This window comes from Euwallacea fornicatus, chromosome 2 (assembly GCF_040115645.1).
Source record: "Euwallacea fornicatus isolate EFF26 chromosome 2, ASM4011564v1, whole genome shotgun sequence".
Taxonomy (NCBI): domain Eukaryota; kingdom Metazoa; phylum Arthropoda; class Insecta; order Coleoptera; family Curculionidae; genus Euwallacea; species Euwallacea fornicatus.
In genome coordinates this window covers 3906987-3925495 of record NC_089542.1, presented here as the reverse complement: position 1 = coordinate 3925495, position 18509 = coordinate 3906987, and the positions used below count along the sequence as shown (strand labels likewise).

The 18509-nt window shown below is 37.6% G+C and overlaps 2 protein-coding genes across 4 annotated transcripts in view; both read left to right on the top strand.

Annotated features, from left to right (window-relative positions):
* LOC136345426 (protein Wnt-4-like) overlaps positions 1-13891 on the top strand; it is a 51184-nt gene extending 37293 nt beyond the window's left edge. For 2 of the 3 annotated variants that reach the window (XM_066293731.1, XM_066293739.1), the window contains exons 2-8: positions 8699-8834; positions 9783-9903; positions 10031-10148; positions 10209-10359; positions 10503-10624; positions 10675-10818; positions 11005-13891. In XM_066293731.1, coding sequence (XP_066149828.1) covers positions 8699-8834; positions 9783-9903; positions 10031-10148; positions 10209-10359; positions 10503-10624; positions 10675-10818; positions 11005-11206 — 994 coding nt within the window. In that variant the 3' untranslated portion in view covers positions 11207-13891. The remainder of the gene's footprint in view (positions 1-8698; positions 8835-9782; positions 9904-10030; positions 10149-10208; positions 10360-10502; positions 10625-10674; positions 10819-11004) is intronic. The other variant, XM_066293750.1, reaches the window with a different exon arrangement.
* A 372-nt stretch (positions 13892-14263) lies between these two features.
* Cog1 (conserved oligomeric Golgi complex subunit 1) lies at positions 14264-18334 on the top strand. The gene is made up of 13 exons (XM_066293772.1): positions 14264-14473; positions 14556-14723; positions 14786-14925; positions 14979-15115; positions 15166-15364; positions 15419-15557; positions 15614-15792; positions 15878-16147; positions 16345-16579; positions 16634-16916; positions 17098-17526; positions 17580-17774; positions 18079-18334. The coding sequence occupies exons 1-13, from the start codon at positions 14337-14339 to the stop codon at positions 18193-18195; spliced, it is 2628 nt and encodes an 875-aa protein (XP_066149869.1). The 5' UTR covers positions 14264-14336; the 3' UTR covers positions 18196-18334.
* The last annotated feature ends 175 nt before the right edge of the window (positions 18335-18509 follow it).

Here is an 18509-nt window from a genome sequence, read left to right as displayed (position 1 = left end):
CTAGTAGCGTAAATAACTGGAGAACTTAAAGCGCACAGCTCTAAATGCAAAAAAAAATCAACTTCGAAAGTCAAATTTAGAACTACAGGATGTCTCAAAAATGGTGGAATATCTCCGCATTACGTCGTCAGAGATGCTTCAAAAGATACGGAGAAAATAATTTAAAAAAATCATGTCGGGTTCGTCATGAAGTTATTAAGAAATATGTTTTTTTATAAATTTGACAACACTGCCAGCTTTATGGCTCAATTTTAGTTTTGAATTAATTTTAAGCCATGATGACAAGAAAGGTAGTTTTTTATTTAATGACTGTGCAAATGAAAATGAATGCAAAATGATCAAAATTTAATGGAAACTTTAATTCAATAAATGTTTAAATGTGCTCTATTGAGCCTTTTAGGCACATTTAAGCTTGACGCAAAATATTCGTTGGAACCTTGCCCAACATTTCAGGGGTTACTGCCTGTGCTGCTTCGTGAACGCGTTGGATTAATTGATGGCGATCTTCAACTGTCGCCCTGCACACCTGCGCTTTGAATGCACAACAATAATATTTTTTTATTACTGTCACTCTGTTATCTGAATTGACATTTGACAGGCAGTAAACATTAAACGCGCGTTCCATGGCTGCCAAGTGTATTTTTTTAGGTATCTCGACTGGATTTTCAAATTTTTGAATTTTGATTTATTCGTTATTTAAACACTCAAGTGCGATTTCTTTATGCGAATTTCTAAAACACCTTTGTGTCTTCGGAACAGAACAGGCGGAGCTGCAAAGTACCGTAGAGCAATGAAATTGCATTTTCGACTTTCCACCCTTATACCGGAAGAATGGGGCCTCCAGGGATGTTTTGGTGTTTTTCCCGTACTCTTGGAGAATCTTTCAAAGGGTAGGGCGGAGGCGTTTCTCCATTTACGGAACACCCTGGAAAAAATGATAGAATCCAAAATATGGCACCTCGACAAAGAGCCGAAGCTGGATTTCTGATTTAGAACCCAAAACCGAATCACCGGTTCCGGAGGCGCTCCAAATCAGTGAACATTAATTTCTCGAAGCCGTGAAAAAGACTGCAACGTTAAATTCTACGATAGGAGTATTGAGTTTTCCGTTCCAGTAAATTCAAAATTTAGTACTTGTTAAAAACTCATTCCTCACTTTATTAGTAGTACTTTTGGTACTTAATGTGCCTTTAATGTGTTATCAAGAGGTCTAGACAGATTCATATTTCAGCTGACAGCCCGAAGTGGGTCGTCTCAGCTATTTCGAGCCGCATCCAGATATTCGGCAAAGTGCGCTCCTGTTAATTTGCGGGAACTGGATCTACCTGCATGCAGTAGCCATAACACAGTCCCTAATAGAATCCAGGGAATGTTTCCAAGCCGATTATTACAATAATAGTTTCGAATACGGTGAACTAAAAACAAACGAAGCGTCCCAGTCCATCAATAGCACCTCGGAATACCGAACAAAAAATCGGTAAACACACGAATTATTATCTAAACATATAAAATTTTAAATTTCTCACGAGTTCTAAATGGGGAAAATACACTGTAAAATCAAATTGATGAAAGCCATATGTGTTTTATGCCCGTTTTATGCTCCGAAGCGGATTTAATAGAGATCCCTATTCTGAAAGATTGAATCGTTAAGTCGAGGAAGCTCCGTAACTTCGTCTAAGTACTATAATATAGATCGCAATATCCGATTACGATGTTAAATGCGCAATTCCGATCTGTCTTCTCCTATCTGATCTATTCGTATATGTGAAAGGAGGCTCACAATTAGGCGTACAAAGATAAGAGCTCTATGTGGGACAAACAATGTTAAAGCCGCATAACATCTAGGTGTAAAGTCCTCGTGATTGCAAGTCATCGAATCAAGCTCCAAAGCCGTTATAAACGGTCTGATAGTCTCGACCAGCCTTCCAAACTCCGTCAGCGGCAGGCAAGTGGGAACACGACTCCCTGAGAACACATCTCAAGCTGGGGCCTTTAACTGATTAGCTCGAGATTTTACATCATCGAGTTGTCACCGCAAGGCATGTGGGAATATGACTCTTTCATGGCTAGAGAGAAGTGAGAACCCAACGAGAATCACATCAAGAAGGTGGTGGGAGCCCAACTTAACTAATATCAATCACAGAATGAATCTCCAGAGTCGGTTTTAGTGTTTACAGAAAGAGTTTAATCTTCTCGTGTTAGTATCGGAAGCTCCGTAGAATTACGGCTGATGCATACCGAAGGAGTCGTGGGAGCACGCCATACTTACACTTATAACGGAGGCGACGAGTAGGGGTGCTCCTCCGGGCATCTCCATTGATCACTGGGAGGTACGTGGGATCACAGCTGACCCAGAGCACATGAGTCGAAAACATTAAGATAAATCATCGTCAAGTTTTAATTTTCACAAAGGTCCTATTTATAATGTGGACCGTCGCAATTGCTACCTGGATTTAATGAGACCGTAAACATTCCACTCGGTTGACGGTGTTTCACGGTTGAACCGAAATCGTCGAGTCGCGACGGGATAACTTGATCTGAACATTCCGATTTGCTATCTTGCGAATTGCTACCTACGTGGGAATACGACTTGTTCGTATCGAGCGGTCCGTGGGAACCCGACTTGTTGATATCGACGGGTTCGTGGAGACGCGGCTCACTTTCATCGACGACAGAGACGAGGAGTGCCGGTTTGGATATAATGTTTGTGTAGTCCAAACCTTTATTTTCCTGCACGTCTGAAAGGCAAAATTAATGAAGTCGCCCGAATGTTGAAACAACTTTAACATCTGTTGTGCACTTAAACATACCCAAATTGCACATTTACGAATAATTCCCCTACAAGATCTCCATCGAGATTACCACCTCGCAACTATCGCAAAGGGTGGTCCCATCTTGCAAGCTTTTTATCTTGGGACATATTAATAATCATCGTAGTATAGATGCGAAGGATCCAAGCATGGGTGGCCAGAATATTTCTTCAGGAATGTATTTACTCATTAAGCTTTTTTCCCATGCTGAAGGAGATAGAGGTACGACAAACATGGCAATTAATCGCTGTTTATAATTGACGTTAAGTCTATATTTTACAATTTTTCCCAATGATCTGTGATGAAGGGCATCAATCTCTGATAGAGGAAAAATCGTCATTCATTTCCCCTCTGCATTTGCGAATAATGGCGTAGCAAATGCATAGGATTCTTGGAAAATTAAACCTGAAAGGAAAACTTATGCCTCGGACAGTTTATTATACGGGTTTTCAATACGCGTGATTTGTTTTGGCCATTGTCCTGCAGGGTCCCCGTTATATTATACTTTCTTGCGGGGTCGTAAAAAGTAACTGCCCCGGGGGATAGTTTATGAATTCCGGGGGTTATGGCAAGTATATGATCGCCTGGACTCCGTGTCCAAGCGACGGGAGCCGGAAATTTTTATTAAAGCAGACCCATACATTCCCGAATTCCCTATTTTCCTTTTACCGCCCTTGTCCCATTACGTATACGCCGGGAAAAATATTGATGTTATTATGGGGTCTGGCCCGGTATATTGGAAACATAAAAATCCTTGTAATCATTGTCCTAAGGGTGTCTAGTTAGGGCCATTCCGCCTTGAAGCACGAAAATATCTTTTCCTCCGTCCATCAGGGTATTTAGTCGATTTGCACCGCGCGTTAACAAATAATAATTTCTTCCATTGGTGGAATGATTTGACGCCGAGCCCGTACGTCTTTGATATGTCCTACGTAATCTCGGACATAAACAAATAAACCTAATCTCACATAGATACGGCTCTGTTTCCTTTATTATTAGTTGGATGTTATTAAAAATAGTCCTTTTCAAGACTTCACGAACTTGTGTATCTGCGATTCGTTTTAAGTTTGAGTCTCGAAGAAGACTTTTTGTAGCAAAAGCGAACTAGTAACAAAAGTAAACAGATGTCGTATTTAAATGAGGTTAGGTCGATTTCTTTATGTTCGAGTGTAAGTAGAACATATCAAAGACGTACGGGCTCGGTGTCAAACAGTTCGAAAGCCTACTTAACCGAACTTTTTTCAAAACGTACGGCACTTCCCTCAAGTTAGGCAACTTATAAATTTGTATGCGATTTCTCTCCGAGTAGAAAACCGCGTCTACTGCGTGTTTGTTTCCAACGCAGCCAATTCAACTGAAATAAATTCTGTCAATAGCAATTTATATCACTTGTAGCAATATTTCTATATATTAAATCCTTATTCGCAGACGTTTATGAAACACGTTGGACGGGTTCTTTAGGAGTGTGTTAAGCAGTGGTATAGGTACCCATTTGTCTGCCTTATTCAAGCAGTTTCGTGCCAAGTAGGGCCAGTCTTGCCAATTTCGTTTTTTCCAGTAGCCGCAAAACACTTTGAACAAACGAAAAACGAAACTCGACTCTAGATTTAGAACACGAACAGTGAACACGACAACTGGAAAAATAATAAATAAATAAAATCTAGAGATTTTGAAAGCAAAAAAATTGCCGAAATCCGTTTTTATTTCAGCTTCGGAGTAGAGCATTTTGCGTATTGAATGTAGAAAGCCGCATTGTATTATAAAACTCATTCCGGCATTGATTGAGGGTTGTTATAAATTTTAGTGTTCAAGTTTCCCTGATTTAAGTGTTGAATTAGGTTTTGAAATTGAGAGGCATTGAGACCTAACTAAATAATTTCCTGAGTAGAAAAAGATATTGCCATAGAAATTAGAGGTGAAACAATAAACTGTTAAGCCACAGTAATAACCGTAAAATTAATGCAATAAACCTCATCAAATCTCAATAAATCAATTATTGCTCTTGAAGCGAGAGTTAAAAGTCACATACATGCATAGAAAATAAGTTATTACCGTTATCTAAAGAGAAATAAATTAAAAGTGGAAACACCTTGTAAATCAATCCCAACGATGTCTTTTCGCAGCAAAGTAATTAAAGTAACTTAAACTGCCTGCATTTAGCTTTAATTATCGTTGTGATGTCTATAGAACGCCAATTTCTTCGATTTGAGAAGAAATCAAACTGCGGTAGGTAATTATCCAAAGGAAATATCAGACAATTAGTATGAAAAAAATATGATTCTGTATATTTTTATTTCTGTAACCTGAATTAACTTGCGTAGCACATTACGCCGTGCGGTTTAAAAAAATGTTTACAAGTGAACATAAGAAGAAAATTTAATTTCTTACCGGTAATTTGTTCAGCTTTTTTTCGAAAGAGTCTAGAATTTATAATTTTAATTGAGACACTCTGTATAATAAAGTCAGATGGAATTTGGAATACACTATACATGTATATATACTCAAAGGGTGACCTCTACATTCAACATCTCGAGTAAATCAGTCATCATCAGACTCGAAGGGTCGAAGTTAAACATGGAAGTTGGTGGCGGAGGCTAATTCTACACTTAGAAAAAGGCAGTTGGATAGTTAAATGTTGAGGTTATTGCAGGTGTGTTGGCCGTTAACGTTCGGTGAAATCGTTGACTTTCGACGCAGAAAAAAAGTTATTGTCGAGTTCATCGAAGCGGTTGGACAGTTGAACGGCACAAAAGCTTCTAATTCTAAGGTTGCTGACAAGTTCGTCCCGACAAAGCGGTTGGATGTTGCTTGGAATTAGTGGACTTTGCTATTGTCGAAGATATTGTTTCCTGTTCTCTGTATTTACAAGGAAACTTAAAAAAAATTGAAAAACGGTTGATTATTATGATTAGTAGGTTTCCTCACTATCAATACTTTGGAGAAACGATGGTCGAGATCGGGTTTTGAGAATGCCTGGGTCCGTAAACTGTCAATGTTGGGGGAGCCGTTGGCTCCCCCAACATTGAGAAAGATGGTGAGCCTCGACTTTGATGAACAGGTTAGTTGTTGAAGTTGAAACATTCCCTAAGTTGTAAAATCTGTTGAGTATCACCGCAACCAAAGCGATTAATTTTTATCACGGTAGATCTGACAAGTCTCAATTTCCATCCAATGAAACGCGGTTTACTAGCCGTTGGTCACGCTGTTACTTGAGGTAAATTCAAGTTGGTCCAGTTAGTTCATCTCACGAGATTTAGAATAGACGAAGCCTGGCACACAGCAGTTGCTTGGGAAGATTCGTGAATCTGTTCACTGTTAAAAGTCGAAAAGCGGTTGATTCAGATTATTTTCAAGATCTGATAAGTTTCAAATTTGCCGAAGACGTTAATTGGCGATTGTGGCAAAGTAGGTGTTTCGTGTTAGATCTGACGGCTTTCTACGTTGGACGGAAATGCTCTTTCCTTGAATGGCATATTAGAAAAGTTAGCAAGGTTACTGGTCGTTCAAGTTTGCAAGATTTAGTAAGTATCGAGGTTAGCAAAAGTTTCGTGTTCGGCATAACGGTCGAATGGTATCAAGGGCTAGTATCGTATAGTAACATTCGAAAAGCAGTTAGTCGCTAAGACTCATAGATCTGAATACTATCAGGTGGAAGTACAGCTTAATGGAGTAAAAACATAATTGACAAAAAGTGAATTGTTTACTGAGGTTGATAGATCTATATAATCCCATCAATGGGTAAACTTGCAGTTGGTTAAACTGTCGAAGTTAAAATAGCAGTTGGTCATTGAAAAATCGGTTGTGTCTTAAGCTTGAAAAAGCTGTTGATTTCCATTCAGCGTTAAAACTGCGCCTTGCTGACGAAGAAAATTAGTTGACAGAAATGGAGAGTTGCTGAATGGGAAGTTGAAAGTGCCGCAACATCTTGATTTCAAACTTTCAAGGAATAATAGAACTGTTCTTAAATCTCGAGTTGGTATCATGGCGATCCCCGGCTACCTAATATTCTTCGGATGTCCACCACCAAGAAAAACAAAATCAGCGCATTCGCAGAAATTTTAATTGACCTCAAACCCGAAGGCACCTTTCCCTCATAAATCCCGAACCAGAGGTTTCGCTTCACGTTTCAGCTTCCAAATACGGCTTTAATAAGTCCTTCTGCACCAAAGACATTCCGACTCCCTTACATACCAATAAGGAATAAATAATCCTGCTTTTTTCGGGCCCAGAAGGCCGAATACCTTCACGATGCGCTTTCGACGTGTAAATCAGCCCAGATGTTCTTGTGCGGACCAGTCTTCGATTGTTTCTTTTAGACTCTCAACTTGACGATAAAAAACAGTTAACAACGGTCGAAGAGAGTGACAAAATCGATTGTTCTGTGTATCGATAAAATAGAGCGTTACTAGATAATTAGTGAAAAATAAATTGTTTTGACTAGGGATGGGCGAGCTGCGTCGAATCGTTAATGCACTGCAGCTGGGTGAAAAGTCAATAAGAATCGAATATCAGGAACTTTTCGGGGTTTACTTCTTCCTGAACTGAAGGATATTCACAATTTCACGTTTTAGTTCCCATTAGGCATAAACTTAAGAAATCGACACTCTTATCAGTTGGCTTAGTGGGGGCTCGTTGATGCGTTATTAAAAAAATTTGATTTCATTCTTAACGATTTTATTATCTTTTTAGTGAAGAAATATTGTCGAACGTCTCAATCTCACTGCTTTCTAAGTAAGATAATTTCTTAATAGGCCACCAGTCCAGTTCTATTTTTGGGTCTAACCGTTGTAATTAAAAAATGTTCATTAACAACAATTAAAATCTTAGTGACACCATCGATCTTTCTTGTATCGATGAAACAAATCCTGTCTAGGAGGCTGATAGAAAAAAGATTTGCTATGCATGGGGATGATCTAGGTCGAATCGAATCTTTCCTGTCGATTATTATTAAAATTAACACGACTTCAGATGGGGGCACAAACTTGTTTTTCCAGCGTCCTATTTGGTAACATTTTCCAAGTACGGAAATTTATTCGCAAAATCTCCTTTCTATCTGTAAATAAATTTGAAAATGAAAGTGTGTACTCCGAAAATGAATGGTACTCCTCATGGGTAAAATATGAAGCGATGAAAGCGCTTTAAGTTGACAGACTTTTGAGGTTACGATTAGTTTCGCAGCGCCCCCGTCGATAATTTGAGTTCCCACTAGGCATGAAATTCAGAAATCGACACTGTTACCGATTCAAATTTATTTGGTGGGTGAAAATCGACTTCAGTTTTAACGATGTTATTCGTTTTCGAGCGAAGGAATATTCCCTAGTGTGTCGATTTCGCTAATCTCTAACAAGGGCAATTGTTTTTGCCATCAGTCAAGCTCCATTGGCCCCAGCTAATTCTGATCCGGAACCGGAAACACTGGGAGCTTTTCTTCAGCTAATTAGCGCGGGATTGGCCGGAGGCGGCCAATTGAAACAGGGGCGCCACTTACGCCCCATTGGCTGCCATTATGCATTGTATTTGCAGAACAAGGGCTCTATTATTTCCTCGTTGGCCTCGTTAGACCTTCGATGAAAGCCCATTAAAATTGCCTTTGGGGGATCTAAACGTGCATATACCTTGTTAGGTACGCAGCAAAAAACTCGGGGCCATCTCATTAACTGCGCGGTTGCTTATTAAGTTTTTATGCGCGTATTATGAAATTGCTTTCTGATCGGGCCTCAGGTGGCCCCTTACGCCCTAACAGTTCTCAGGAAGATAAGCTCTTGATCTCAAGCTCGGGGGAATTGAATTAGGACCGACTATAATCCCCCATGCAAATCCACCCCTAAATTCGCAGATTTTTCTTACGGTCTTTAAGTGTATGATTTTAACGAAATGCTTTGACGCAGGCAGTTAGGGTTCCCCACTACGCTGCCCACCATCATGAACCTGACGCCACCTGCGCACAAGGAGAAATGCATGAAGATGGACTTCCTCGTGGACAAGCAGAAGGAACTCTGCGCCAAGTATGACAGAATTTTACCGGTAAGTTGGTAATCTTATCTTACCGGCAGAAATAGTGATTATTTTCCTAATAATATTTGTCGACCCATCGATGGTGCATTCCAAGAAAGGCCCTCTATATTGAAGCCTGCTCTGCACCGATGCAAACCACACATAGATAGCGTATGTTGTGCACACACAGTATACATGCCAGCCAAATAAAATACAACGTACCTCAATTTGTTTTTGTTTGCAGCTTAAGAAAGACAAATATTTGTAATTGTCGTTGGGCTAAGTCGAGAGGTGTTAATAAACTGGCTTTTAAGAACCACTCAAATCTTCAGGGTTCCTAATGTCGGTATAACGATGTACTTCACTCTAATAATGGAGAAACCGTTTTTGGTATTCGCAGACCGAGAATTTTTTTCATAAAGATATCGTTGTTTATTCTCGTAGTGAAAACGGAACCATATTTTTCTAATAACAATCAATAAAAACTATAAGAACCAGTTTTCCCAATTCAGTAATAAGGTGAGAATTGACTTTGCTAAACAGTAGAGCTCGGATTGACGCCAATGTTGTTGATGAAAAACTGCTCTGTTATCTACAACATCTTCAAATTTGCTGCAAAACTTGATCAGAATTTTGATTCTAATAGAGGGTAGAACTTATGTCAATATAAAAGAGTTGACATCAACAATATCAGCAAATCGTACGTCATTTTCAACGGGCTCTCAGTTCTGATGAGGAGTAGAGCTGGGATTGACGTCAATATTGTCGATGATAAACGACTCTGCCATCTACATCGTCTGTTGACCGTACGTCGTCTTTATCAGATTCTTGATTGTGATGGGGAGTAGAGTTGAGGCTGATGTCAATATTGTTGACACAAAAGAACTCTACTATTTACAATATTAGCAAATCATACCTCAAGAAAATGTCATTTGTCAAATGTTGTTGATTTGTTGTAGCGGATATTTTTCATTCCAGATAATAGGCAGCGGCGCCAAATTGGCCATTGAAGAGTGCCAGAATCAGTTCGCCTTCACGAGGTGGAATTGCACCACCTTCCCCGATAAAAACAACACATTTGGCAATGTTGCCACCATAAGTAAGTAGATTCTCTAATTTTTCGCTATTCCTAATGAAAGTGGAACCATCTAGAGGCTTATCCAAGCCATTATCCTTCAGAAATATATCACAAGATGGAGCTTTTTTTAATAATAATTTCCCTCTAGAGAGCCGGGAAGCAGCGTACTTGAGCGCCATCTCTGCGGCTTCGGTAGCGTACGCGATCACGCGCGCATGCACGAAGGGGGAATTGGCAGAGTATTGTTCCTGTGACAACAAAATCAGGTTTAATTTGTCATGATTTAAGCTACAATTATAAGGGAATTGCACTTAAAAACTTTCCAGAATGAGAAAAGCTACTAAATGGAAATGGGGCGGATGCTCAGACGATATTCGATTTGGAGAGAAGTTCTCCAGGGAGTTTCTGGATGTGCGAGAGGATGCTGGCACGGCACTGGGGCTCATGAATATACACAATAATGAGGCAGGAAGGAGGGTTAGTAAGTTCATAGTCCTAAAAACCTCTTCTTGTGCCTTTCTCTCTGTAGTTGATGATGATCAACTGTCTTTTGTCAACTTTGATCTTTTCAAAGTTGTCAACATTGTCCACTGTCAAGCGATGTAATGTGACATTTTCAGGCAGTAAGATCACGAATGCAGCGTACCTGCAAGTGCCACGGCGTATCGGGTTCTTGCAGCATGCAGATCTGTTGGAGACGCCTGCCAGCCATGCGCAAAGTCTCCGAAGGGCTTTACAAGAGGTCAGTAGTCCCTTGATTTTTTAGATATGTTCTTTTATGAATAATTACAGGTACGAGGGAGCCTCCCATGTAAAATACGCGGAAAAGAGGAGAAGAAGCAAGTTGAAGGTGATCAGTCCAGATTTCAAAAAACCAAACCGAACTGATTTGGTGTATCTGGATGATTCTCCCGATTATTGCGAGATGAATGAGTCGTAAGTTGATGTTCAAAATGGGAGTCACACCGCCATCTTAAGACACGTGACTGACAGTTTATCTGGAATATTAGACATCTTATAAATGTATGAAGTGAATTGTCAGACACGAGTTCCAAGATGGCGATGTGACTCAGGGAGTCTTGGGTGAGTAGTGAAGTATGTGACTGACAGTTTGCGTTCCAGATTAGACATCATGGGCACGAGAGGGCGCATTTGCAACCTGACCAGTCAGGGCATCGATGGATGCCCCCTCTTGTGCTGTGGGCGGGGTTATCAGACGAAGATAAAGGACGTGGAAGAGAAGTGCAACTGCCAATTCGTGTGGTGTTGTAACGTGGTGTGCAGTACTTGTCGGTCGCGGAAAGAAGAACATGTGTGTAATTAAGTTTTTCCGATAATATGCAGACTCTTACGAGAGGTTAAAGTCTTGAATCTGAAGCTTTATTTATTTATCTAAGCAGTGTTCTGTACCAAAAGTGATTTATGGCAGTTTACATATCCTTTTTCAAGATAGATCAGTAGTTTTCCATTGAAATCGGCGCTCTATTGTTGGTACTGATTGGGGGTGTATAGGGAGGCCCGGTAGGTATTTAATGATCGGTGGTGAACCACATGAGTACCAGAGCAGTATTGGTATAATTGAAAAGGAAGAAAGAAATTTTACTTCCAGTAAAGGCTTTTGAGGTTCGTGGGAGAATGAAGGATTCCAAGAGATCGGGAATGATCGTCCTGGCATCACCAAGGAGCGTATTTTTTAATTCACAAACGGAAAATATTCGGATGGCTGATTTTCTCCACTCATATCTATTTAGATGGCTCGTGGAACTGGAGTAGAGGATTTTGAAGATCTCAGTTCTTTGTGGAAGAAACACATGTTTTTTCCAAAATCTTGGACCGAAATCCTCTTGTATAGCTCTCTAACTTTGGGAATTACATTCAGAGTCATGGTAGAAATGAATTTCTTTTGTTAATTTGGTTCAAAATTTTTCAAAGAAGTTAATAGAGAATTTTTGAGTTCTACAAAGTCTCCTTCCGTTATCAATCCTGGACAGGATGTTATTCTTGCTTCAGTTTCCAGATTCTATGGGATTCAATTCAGGTATCCACTGGAAATGGGCCTCTCGTCTCTTGGTTTGATTCGAATTTCGTTTAAAGACTTCAATGGAATTGCGAATATCAGGGATCTGTTCTGCAAGGAAGGGACGCTTTTTGTTCCTCAAATCTTGGACAAGAATTTTCTTGTTTGAGATTGCAATTTCAAGCATAAAATCCAAGACCAGACTGAAAACAGGCCCGTTTTTCTTAGTTTGGTCCTAAATTTCTCAAATAATTAAAAATAATTTTAAATATTTGGTACGTTCTCCTTTATGAAGAAATCTCTTTACTTCCCTAAATTACTTTAACCCATAATGAAAGTTTTGGATTATGTCCAGAAGATGTAATTTGGGTTAGATAATCACCTTTAAAGAGTCGAGCCATCGTCGGAAACTTCTGAATTGCCGTATCACCACACGGGTCGAATTGAGGTTCTCCTTAGTTTCTAATCATTATATAAAGATTATTTTAAGCCAAAATAATATTCCTGGATCATTATTCAATGAGTTTCAATTTTCTAAATTGGACTGGAATTTCAATTATCAGTGGGGATTCGAGCTAACACCGGAATTTTCCAACTGGCACTATCACTAGAGCTGACAAATTGGATTAAAATTTTCCACATCTTATGATTATAAATATTTCCTGGATTACCATTTTAATGAGTAAAAATTTTCAAAATTGTACTTGAACATCAGTGATTTTGTCAGTGTCCGATCCATCACCGAAAACTTCTGGGTGACACTCACTTGAGCTGACGAATTTAATTTCAATTTCCAAAGTGGCAACTATGAGCAGGTTATTTTAACCCAAAATTACAATTCTGAATGGTTATATCAAGTATTAAACTTCTTCCAATACTCGTTAGGCCATGGGATAAACGCTATATCAATACAAGTAAGAATCAAGTCGATTATTCATGGTGACATTTCCCATATGACAACATCATCATTGTTTCCAACATGGCGATCTGCTCACCACCATCTTTAGTTGTTTGGCCTTTGATTCAAGTCTATGTATGTCCGTATAGATCTGAACCATTCAAAATATTAGTGCATAGATACCTACTTAAATATATGATTATGTACTTATGGTGTTTTTATGACGTAGATAGGACTTAATACGATAAAAAAGCATAAGATATTAATCGTATTTTCGGTAAAAGGACACGTACATTTTTCTGTATATAACGGTCTAGATTTTTGTAACTTATTATAAGTAAATCACATGCTATTTATCCACTTATAACTTACCCTCTACTGTGAAAAATTTATCGGCAACCAACAAAACACCGAAAATATTCCCCTCCTCCTCCATTTTCGCCCAACCTCGTTTGAAATAGCTGTTTTATTTTATATATGAACCAATAGAAATCATTTTGTTTCCGTAGGAAAGCATGACGGCCATCTTATTTCTTCCAGATCCTCATTTTGGTGTGTGCGCAGTAGAGTGGTTATTCGAATTTATGTAGTTTGACTGTATATAATTAGAAATCTAATATATTTTCCCTAATAAGAGCGGCAAGAAAGCCACTACGAATAATTCTGTAAATATTTATAACACTTAAATTTAGATGTGTAGGTGACGTTTTTCATCTATATATCGTTTAATAGGAATAATTATGTTCCCCTTGTGTTTATATAAATTCTCCGAATATAGATAATTACGTAGAGTTAAAGATAAACCACAAATAGCCCTTGGTACTCCCTAATTTTCAATTCAATCGATGCACTGAAATATGCGGCAATAGACTACTTTTAATATAATGAACTTTTGTAAGGATGCACGCGTGTACATAATATTGTAAACCCTGTATTAGAAGAAGAAAATATAGATTTACTACGTATAACCCGATGATATTATATTATGCGATGTAAGCAAATACCTCTTGATTGTAATTTGTACTATTGTATTTATTGATTTAGATGTTGATTGTATGAAAATACGCAGTATTATTAAAATCTTTGTGTAGAAATTGAACGCAGTTTTATTGTACCACTTTTGACAATTAATTAATTGTCGTTGCACTGCAAATGTATTCGAGAAAAATCATTGTCTACGTTGATTACATTGGTAATTATGCCAACTATTCATTACCCTTTACTACCAACAGCATTTGTCTAGGTAACGAATGTAACCAATGCAATAGGTTTTCTTATAGCATGAAAATATTTTTAATGTTAATTTATATTTGTATTAAATGATATTTTAACTAACTTGAATTTGTTTTTTTCGTTTATCTGTCAATATTTCATAATAAAAGATAAATTTCATAAACCACATCTCTATCATTCAGTTAAGTTAATTTTGACACTATGCCAACTCAACTTCGAAAGAATTATGTTGACGTCTCAATTTTTAATTTTTTTAGGTTATAAGTGTAAATCGCAGTCTAAAAGTAAAAAAAATTAAATTTAACGATGAATAGGAGCGATTTAATCAATTTAGACGTTAATAAATTATTTGAGGAACACAGTGTTGATGAAATAGTGGAAATTGAGAAGCTGCTAGATGGAGAAATCGAAAGGAAACGGAACGACCTCCGGTCGATGGTTGGGTTAGTATTAGCCCCCTTTTCCACTCTGAAGCTAGCTTTATTACTTCAAAAATTGCAACTATATTATTAAATACTTCAACAGGGATCGTTACAAAGACATCCTGGCAGCTTCTGATGCAATTAAATCCATGAAAACAATTTCTGAAAACATTGTGTCGAGTATAGATGAAATTACTAAAACCTGTGAAATGTTGGTGGATAATCCCAATATTCAATCATCGCTACCGGTAGTACAATCGGTGGACCAAAGGTCTGTGTTTTTAGCTTCAATTAAAGTGGTTTAATGCTAGTTTATATAATTCAAAATATCAGGCAATTATACGAGGAAAGAGTATTGTTAATCCAAGTGCGACTGGCCATATTCCTTAATGAAAAAATTTGGACTGCATTAGACCAGGAATGCAATTTGGACGCCACTCAGTACTACTTATTAGCTCAACATATTTATATGGGTAAAATTTATTGAAAGAAATGTAGAATAAGATATTTGCAAAACCTGTTTTAGGCCTCAATTTAACAAAAAAAGAGTATTTATCTAAATTAGTGCTTTTGGACCATCTACAATTGAACTTGTCAACTCTCCGGAATAAAATTTTTCAGCAGGTTACAGAAAAATTGCAGTCAGTTGAAATCACTGCAGAAGTATTTATTTTAGTTTTTTTTTTTTGAAAAACTCACTATAAATATTGCAGGAAACTAGTCAGAACTTGAATGCTTTGATGTTGATTGCAAATCAAACACATGGAGAGCTTTTGAGTATTTTTATAGAGCACCGGAAAACCGCTTTAAAAACTGTGATAAATTCCCAATATTCAAGTGTAAGGCTTCAGATATCTGCTATGGTTAAATGTTTAATTACCACAGTTCTTTTATTACATAACTGTTTTATTTGTGAGTATAATTAAAACTTTAAATGGCATTAACTAGGAAATGTATAATCCTTAGATAATGATAACAAAAGTGGTTTACTGTGGGAGCAAATTTGCAATATTATAGGGGAAAATGCTCCCCCAACTCTCTCAAAACTTGATTTACCAGTAACACCATTAGTGGCTTATATCCCAGACATTATAAGACAATTTAGGTAAATTCTTAATTCTTTTCCACAAGTTATATGGTACTTAATAGAAATTTTTTTAGACCAAAATTGAGTGTGTCTCCAAAACAACCTGAGAAAACTAAAGATATTGATAAAAGTCTTGTTGAAGGTTGGTTAAAATCCACACAGGAAGCTGTAGATGGGGGTTTGCAGATGAGTTTGCAGTTAGTTACAACTGTTAAAGGGTTATATCTTGTTCGAGAGGAATCACTTAAAATTGGTAAACAACTATTTTACACTATATATACTATTATTATATGTTAATGTATAATAAGGCCGTGAACTTAATGAAATTATATTTCCAGAGCTGTCTGAGCATTGGTTTCAAGTCTGCACAGATTTGCATCTGCCAGATAATTTTAATGTTTGGTATTATTTCTTCCAAAAGTTGCTTACTGCAAGGGCAAAAGCACTCATTTCAAATATAGTGATAAACAGTCTTACTGGTATTAAAAACGACATTAAACAATCACTGGAAAATGGTCCTAAAACAGATACCAGTGAGTTGGATTTGAGGTGGTACGTGTGGAAAGAGCAGAGTGAGGATGTCAGCAAAAGTGAAAATTGTCATACAGGTAAAATTATCCTAATAAAAATGGTCTCTTGGACTAATGTCTCTTATGTTGTTTCTGAAGGGAAATTTTGAGGAGAACTCTTTAATAGAAGTGTTAAAATGTATAATCAAAATCCAGAATATATCATAATAAAAAAATAATTGCCTCTAACATACTTTTTATGCTTCACTCTGTACAATTTTTAATCTGCTTTGTAGGTCTTACAATGAAAAGTAAAGGATATTCAAGAAGTGTGGTTAGCTTGTGTGACCAACTAGACCAACAATTTCTGGCATTATTAAAAGATGTGTCCCAATATCTTTATGGTCAAGAATACAACCTCCAAACAAGCATTCCTTACCTTATAACCGACTACAAATTCAAGAGAAAATTTATTGATAAAGAAGAGTTGGAGAATTATTTAATGTCTCAATGCACAACACATTCCTTGGAGTTAGCAAAATCTGATAATTGTTAATTAAACTTTCAAAAATCTACTTGTTTTAGAATTCCCGCCTACATCTTTGAGATACTAACGTCCGAAAATGTAGTGGCTAAGTCGATTTTTTGCGCTCGTTTCCTTCAAGCATGTTGCAGTCTTTGTACAAGTTTTAGACGCTGCTGCGAATTTGCGCAGGGTAGCTCTGAATGGTTGAAAGTGTGTGACACATTTACTAAAACCAGCCACAAATTATGGAAAAATTGGGTTGATGACTGCGTGTTGGAGACTACTAAACGGATTACTAAGTTAGACAGTTGCAGCCCAAAAAGCATGATTTCTACTATTGCTGTAAGACTGGCTTTAAAAAGTCTTTCAAGGTCAAATTATTGACGTTTACTTAATTTGGTAGGAACATAAAGTTGTTGCTAGCTTAGAGATAAAACATTGTAATTTTTATGCTCTTTCTAAGGTTATGAGGGCTTCAATAATTTGACCCTTAATTCGGCTAATTTACACCTAAAACTTCCAGAGATGGGACGACATAGAAATTCAGGAACAGACGGAAGATAAAGTTTTCAAATCGCAGATTAAAGTCCCCTTGAAACCTGGTATTCCCTTAACTCATCTCTTAGTCAGCTTAAACCGCGACCTTGCTAAAATCCTCCCTTACACTCTTCCCAAACCTGTTCACATTCATTTCATTGAATCCAATATGGAGGTTATTCTGAAAGAATACGACAAATTGGCTTCAAGGGACTTAAACCAAACGCAGGCGCTGCAGTACCTTTTTGACGTAAGATTTTTGGCCACCGTATGCGTGCCCCGGGAGAATAATCTAATGGTTAATTCGGCCCAAATTATCTGTGATAAACTGCGAGCTAAAATTGACCCGTTCGATTTGGATGTGTTCTACTCGTATCTGCAGAATAACGTCAAGAAAGCTGTTAGTCAGTCTCAGGTAAAATCAGTGATGGAAGAGAATAGGGAGCGAGAAACAGAAATAACTTTTAGTCATTATTCGGCTGTCTCTTGCCCTCGACCACTCAGTTAATAAATTTGGGGGCATACAAAAAACCAAAGGAGCAAGAAAAGGATCCATCTCTTATGGCTTTAAGTACCCCTTCATCCTCCACTTGGTTCCCGCTGCTCCCTATCACAGTGCCATCACAGAAGATGCCCGGTTCTGGTCATTCTCAACCCGATTCCGTGAGTAAATTTCTTCGTTTTGTTGGAATTGCAGTGGATTTCGTTAAAAAAGGTCGTATTAGTTAGTTTTTGAATTGATAGGTATTTGTGGTAACTGACTTTGCGTAACCCGCAAAAGCACTCTCTGAAGAAATAGTATAGCAGCTGTAAGTTGTGTTTGCTCTGGATTTAAATAGTCATAGAATTTGCCGTTTTGTTTAATTATTTGTTTTGTTGCGTTTCAATGGTATTTTTAACCTTCAAAAATTGTGTTCTCTGTCTGAAAATAATCCGATGTAAACCATAACAAAACGATATTTTTCAGGGTTCATCTCCAAAACCCCCAAAATCGACGCTAAAGAAAAGCTCAGATCCAGCGTCGGTCATGCGCCAGAGTGCTGTTTCGTTATTTGGAAATTTTTCTACTGACTGGTTCTCGTAACATTTGTATTTGGCTCTTTAAAAGTTTAAAGCGGAGTGGAATTATTATGTAAATATTCGTGTTATTTGTATAGGTGTACACAGTTTTATACTTGTACAGAACAGTATTTATTGTAATATATCATATCTTTCAATATCTACTACGTGAAATTTATTTCACTTAGAATCAAGGTTTTTGATTGCGGAATGAGCAACGTTTGTGATAATATAGAGTGTATAACTATCCAAAATTTGCAGGTTAATATATTGTTTACGTTTATCTACGTTGTTTACACATTTATGACGCTCTTTGTACTTAAAGTAGTTATAAAAACT